The following is a 6,000-nucleotide window of genomic DNA, read 5'->3' as shown; positions in this document are numbered from 1 at the left end:
TTTGTGTCTTGTTGGCCTCCTGACGAAGAACAAGGGCTGAAACGTTGATTGTCCCGTGTTGTCCCCTTTTATTTTTCTCTCCATCTATATTGCAAGATTGCTGCTAAACACTCTGAGCACTGAGCAACGCCCCCACATTTGCTTGGTGACAGCGAACGTGATTGTCAGCAAGATATAAAATTTCAAGAGAGAACAATAAAATTTACAGGGACTAGGTATGGGATTTTATTATTTTGACTATAATATTAAAAAAACAACAAACAAAACTGTTGGTTCTTGTACAGTCATTATCGTGAAATCAACGGTGCGTAAAATACCGGTGCTTCCCTGGAGCGATCCGAGAACACAAATTTTCCTTTGCTAGTAACAAAATTTTCTAATTCTATTGTAAATATTTGTAAAAGCTACAATCATATGACCGTTTTGGATATCATATGTTGCAACAATAAATATCATATTGTTTTATATTAGATCAAAGCTTGTTAAAATTCTTATAACGTTGTGGGGAAAAAATACAGAATAAAGTATGAGACCAAGTACCGTTCGGCGGCTCAGAGGTAATATAAGGTGCCAGTTTAGCATTTTTAATTCCAAACTCCAAAAAATAAAGTTTAGTATTGAGTTCAAGTTCAAGTTTATTTACAGGCTTTCACTGCAATATCTGAATTTACAATGATTAAAAAAAAACAACAAATAAATAACTAAAACAAATTTTTGAAAAAATAGAATATATATTTTTATTTTGTAAAATAATTTGACATTATGTCTCTTTACATTACGTTTATAATGAGAATATTTTAACATATACATTTGTCACCGGTTGTCGATTGTCAGTCTGAGGGTCTTATTTGATGTTCCATTTCTCCCCATAATATTAAGAAATTAAATATCCAGGTCGATCATAATTTGATAAAATATTTCAACTTGCTTTTTACACAGTTCATATAATTTTGGCATTTTTCTAGTGACTTTATCCAGCTATCTGGCATCCTGAAACAAACGAAAAGTAGAGCAGACGAAGCGAAACGAGAGCCGAGAGACCGGAGCCGGAGACCGACACAAGTGGAAAGTTACGGTACGTTGCTAAAAAAAGTAACCTTTTTGTTAACAATCACTTATCCCTTCATCTTCCTTCCTTCTTGACTCTTGCAAAAATACAAAACTTAAGACGTAGGTTGTAGTAATTCTCGATTTTCTTGGGAGTGTTTTGACTGGGCCTGGGTTCTCCAGACTGTTGCCTTGTTATTTTCATTTTCAGATGATTGCATCACCTGACTTAGCTGTGCTGTATTTCTTCAAATATTGATCAGTTTTCTTGGAATCTTATTATTAGTAATGTTGCCAGTTGATTTGTTGTTATAAATATATGAAACCTACACACTTACTCATTTCCATTCATGTAGGCAGTGGCAAGTGACGTAATTTTGTGTTTTGTTCTTGTGAGTGTACAATTACAACTTACAACTGATTTTATTTTAATTTGTATCATCGATTACTAGAAGTAATAGCTTTTCCATCGCGGTCAGTGGAACTTCAGTTCTGCTCTTGTCTGGGTATGATTCAGAGTACGATGATCAATGATAATGAACCTGAGCAGTGATGATACTTAATCATCCATGCCCACGGAATTCCGGGATTTTGGGATTTTCTCTGAAATTTTTAGCTGATTTTAGCTTTTCAAAAATGTTCCTTTAAGTGGTAGATCTTTTGAAAAAAATCATTATGTCTTGTCATATTTTGGCACTTGTGATAAGTTGTATGAATTTTAGTGACACTTCGCATTTTTTTACGTCAGCTTTGAACTTTGATATGCTGGTGCCAAATGTCAAAAGTGACACAAGACCAGTGGTGGTCTTGGATGAGTTGAAGGCTGAAAGGGAAGAGGATGGCGCGAATAGATCAAGATTAATTTTTTGTGTGTAGCTGTTTTTGATGTAATTTGATGAAACAAATTTGAATTTTCGATAAAATCATCATGATGTCTAATCAATCTCATAATACACGCAAACCATCTTCATGTCAATTGTAAACACAATGTAGTCATCAAAATCAAAGGTAACTTGAGAGATGAAATCAATGTTGATTGTTTCTGTTTTCATTTGGAATACCTACTAAATATGAGCAGCACGCTTTACAGGCAGTCTGAAGTCAATAACAAAATAACAACACAACATGTTACGCATTATGAGACATTATGGTTGTTAGCCACTCTTACAGTTCTTTTTCAACAGAGGCAATGTTTTTACCAGCCAAGAAATGAAATAAGTTAATATGTTTCTTCCTTGTGAAATTGCAATTTCATTTGCTATCATTTGTCTTGCCCAGTATAATATGCATCTTTTAAACTATTTGGTCAAGTTTACAGCCTCAAATCTTATGCTCTCCTTTTTTTTTCAGAGTGCTCCAAAATGATTTCATTGAGTTCCAAGGAAGTGCGTGAAAGCTTCATCAATTTCTTCAAAGAGAAAGAGCATGAATATGTCCATTCTTCATCAACCATTCCTTTGGATGACCCCACCTTGTTGTTTACCAATGCTGGAATGAACCAGGTATTACTGGCATGCATTTTTTAAGTAAATATTATTTTTGAAAAATTCAAAATAGTTCAATGGACTCCCTTACAAGACAGATGGAAAGAACAATGACTTATTCTTATTTTCTCACCAGAACAACTATACATGCAATGGAATTCATGCACTCAGAGAAAAACCCACTCAGAAACACTAAAACACCAATCTGCAAACTCATTCATATTCATATTCATTTGCACCCCGTACTATCAAAGACTGGAACGTCTACCCGATTATGTGTGAGGACAACAGATCTAGACACCTTCAAGCAAAGATTATCAAAATTCTTCAACCTATCATCAATAATGGCTGTCACATTCAACACTCTCTCTGCCCTCAAATACAAAGTCAGGTTAAAATCAAACCTGGTACCTCCAGAGAACTTTGCAGTGATTATACTACTGAGTCAAGCTCTAATTTAGCTTTTGATTTAGAGTAGGTATTCCAGTCCGTTCCATTTCTGTGTAACAAACCTGGAAAACTCATTTGGTAGGACTCTTGTCTCGTAAGCAAAGGGATCAGTATTAATCCAGAGTTCAGGTTTTTCTAACCTCTCTATCCAACTTGATGCTGTTATGTAGTTGGATATGCTAGAATTCGAAGAAAGAACTAGATACTTTGTGATTAGACCAGTGTCTGTTTCAAAGGATGGTCAGTATTACTGATCATTGTTTAATGCTATTGCTCCATGGAGCCTATGGCTCTTAATGACTATCTTTTATTTTAGATCTGCATGTCAACACGATATGATTCTTTCTTTTTTATACCACAAATTAGATTTTAAAAATATAGATATATATTTATGATATAATCCCTTTTATTTAATCTCATGGGGATAACTATCATTCAAGTCAACCTACGCCCCCCCCCCCCCTCCGCAAACAAAATAAACAAAAAAAAAACACTAAAAGCAACTCTTGGATAACTAAGTTGTGCTGCATCAGTTATAAATCTTTAAATGGTATTTTTAATAAATTATTGTGAGTCATCTGATATAGCATACTGATTTTAGGGCAGCTAGCTGTTGTTACTATCGAGTAAATACCAGAGAATATGGACGATATACACGTTTTATTTTCTTGTATGCCACAGTTCAAGGCAGCATTCTTAGGTCAGGCTGACCCTAACAGTGATCTTGGCCGCTACATAAGGGTGACCAACTCCCAGAAATGTGTCCGTGCTGGAGGAAAACACAATGACTTGGATGATGTCGGCAAGGATGTGTACCATCACACTTTCTTTGAGATGTTGGGAAATTGGTCCTTTGGTGATTACTACAAGGTAAGGTTGAGCCATAAGTGCAAACTCTCGTAGATATTATTCATTTCATTCTCAGTGGTATTGTTAATTTACCAGTACTGCTTGTATATTGTAACAATTTTGTGTACAGTAATCAGACCAATTTTTTTCTGTCTATTTCCGTATTAAGATTCTGATGCAAATAGGGAAATGTCAAATAAAATAGAAAATGGGAAAAAATTATTTAAAAAGTGTAATTTATTGTTGATTTCATTATCATCCTCTATGGTCAATCACTACACATTTTGTGTGTCTGTTTAGTCCCTTCAAAGTGCATACAGTTGATGTCAGATAATATATTTTAGGGGTTCAATGGCCAAGTTATTATATGTTGCCTCCAATTTACGTGGGGTCAATGACCTCTTATTGATATTATCGTGTACTGTCAGCCACACTGTCTCTATTTAATTTTGACAGTGTGTATTTGTGTGTGTGTGTGCCAGCACTCGCGTATGCATGATTGGGTGTGAGTTTGGGGCGGGGGTGGGGGGGGGGGGGGGGTAGGTGGTCTTCTCATGGCTATATCCTTTCATTCACATATTGCAATAAGTTAATGTACAGCAGTACTGGTACATTTCAACATGATGGAGATTCGGTGATTGTGGTTGAATGAGCCCTTTGAGTTCTCTCTAACAAGAGATTACTTTTTCTTTGGATCAATTCACTTACCTTTGCTCCATGTCTGTTCCCAACCAGAAGGTGGAAAAAGACGATGAGCACAACTTGTGTCAGCTTGTTTTAAGATGAAGGGATTTTAGGTATACCTATTTCCTCACCACCCAGTACATAGTATGTCAGATTTGATGACTTAAGCAAAATCACAAAAGTATAGATTTAAAAAGTAGAAATACTGCGTCCTCCCCAACCCCCTTTAAATTTTTTTTTTTTTGGTTGTATCATACATTCTGTAGGTTGAATAATATACTTACATATAGTTCTAGATGTTATAAAATAGGATGGAATAGAATTTTGCTTTGCAGAATGTTCAAATTGCACTCAGATTGCATGATTATCATATTGTAGAGTTTTTCGAACTTTTCACAGTAAAACTTTGTTATGCCATAATGTTTGGTGCTTGATTAAATTGGCAGTATAATGAATTGAGTTGTCAAGATATTTAAAAAATCTGTGCTCTTCATCAAACTAACAATACGTTTATTAGGTAGGTTTGCAACATAACAAGGAGCAGGATTTATTGTCTTAATAAGTTTTCATGAATTTTGCTCATTTTTCTGATACCTTCTCATTGCCCATTCACTATTCCTACACTTTCTTTACTCTTTTTTTCTCTTTTTTTTTGTCTTCAATGTAAACAGAAAGAAATTATTACTTGGGCTTATGAGTACCTGGTTGATAGGCTGAAGATGGATGTCAACCGATTGTATGTGACATATTTTGGTGGGGTTGAAGGTCTGGAGCCAGACAACGAAGCCAGGGATATCTGGATCAGTGTTGGGTAATTTAACATAATTCCAAAGTCTCACTACTTATCTTACATATATATACTCATTCTTCACATCTGAGTGCAGTGGAGTGATGAGTGTAAAATGCTTTAATCAGGGACACAATATCAAGACCAGATTTTGTGATCATTATTACAAATCCAAACAGTGACTGACTATGCTCATCATTCATCATCATTGCCTTTTTCACCCTGGGTCTGGGTATTGGCCACAGACAAACAGTTTCCATCCCACTCTACCTTGCAACTATTTTTATCTTGTTCCATGTCTTATCACTTCTTTGTTTATCAACTTAACTCTTCTCCATGTTCCCCTTGGCCTTTCCCTTGATCTTCAGCCCTGAGCGGTCCAGTACAATACTTTCTTTGTTATAGTGGAGTCATTTTTCTAAGGGTGTGTCCAATCCACCTCTGTCTTCGTCTTCCTATTTCCTCTCCCACTGGTTTCCTCTATGTTCTTTTTCATACTTCTTCATTCTTAATCCTGTCCATCCATTTTATTCTGAATAGCTTACGATTGCACCTGTTTACAAAAATCTGTATCCTCTTTATACATGCTGCGATGCATTCCAATTTTCACATCCATACAGTAGAACTGACTTCACGTTTGAGTTGAAAAGTCTCAGCTTTAGTCGAAGGGAGATATCTCTAGTTCTTCAAACTCTGTTC

General features: G+C 35.5%; 1 protein-coding gene across 3 annotated transcripts in view; it reads left to right on the top strand.

Annotated features, from left to right (window-relative positions):
* Positions 1-959: 959 nt before the first annotated feature.
* LOC144976862 (alanine--tRNA ligase, cytoplasmic-like) overlaps positions 960-6,000 on the top strand; it is a 39,268-nt gene continuing 34,227 nt past the window's right edge. Inside the window, exons 1-4 of one of the 3 annotated variants that reach the window (XM_078921397.1) lie at positions 960-1,075; positions 2,398-2,549; positions 3,663-3,851; positions 5,186-5,325. In XM_078921397.1, the coding sequence (XP_078777523.1) occupies positions 2,409-2,549; positions 3,663-3,851; positions 5,186-5,325 (470 nt within the window). In that variant the 5' untranslated portion in view covers positions 960-1,075; positions 2,398-2,408. Of the gene's footprint in view, positions 1,093-1,122; positions 1,171-2,397; positions 2,550-3,662; positions 3,852-5,185; positions 5,326-6,000 lie in introns of those variants that run through there. The other 2 variants (XM_078921395.1, XM_078921396.1) reach the window with 2 other exon arrangements.

Source organism: Berghia stephanieae, chromosome 7, assembly GCF_034508935.2.
Source record: "Berghia stephanieae isolate SIO BIC M18660-M18661 chromosome 7, UCSD_Bste_1.3, whole genome shotgun sequence".
Lineage (NCBI taxonomy): Eukaryota > Metazoa > Mollusca > Gastropoda > Nudibranchia > Aeolidiidae > Berghia > Berghia stephanieae.
This window is presented reverse-complemented; position numbering and strand designations above follow the sequence as displayed.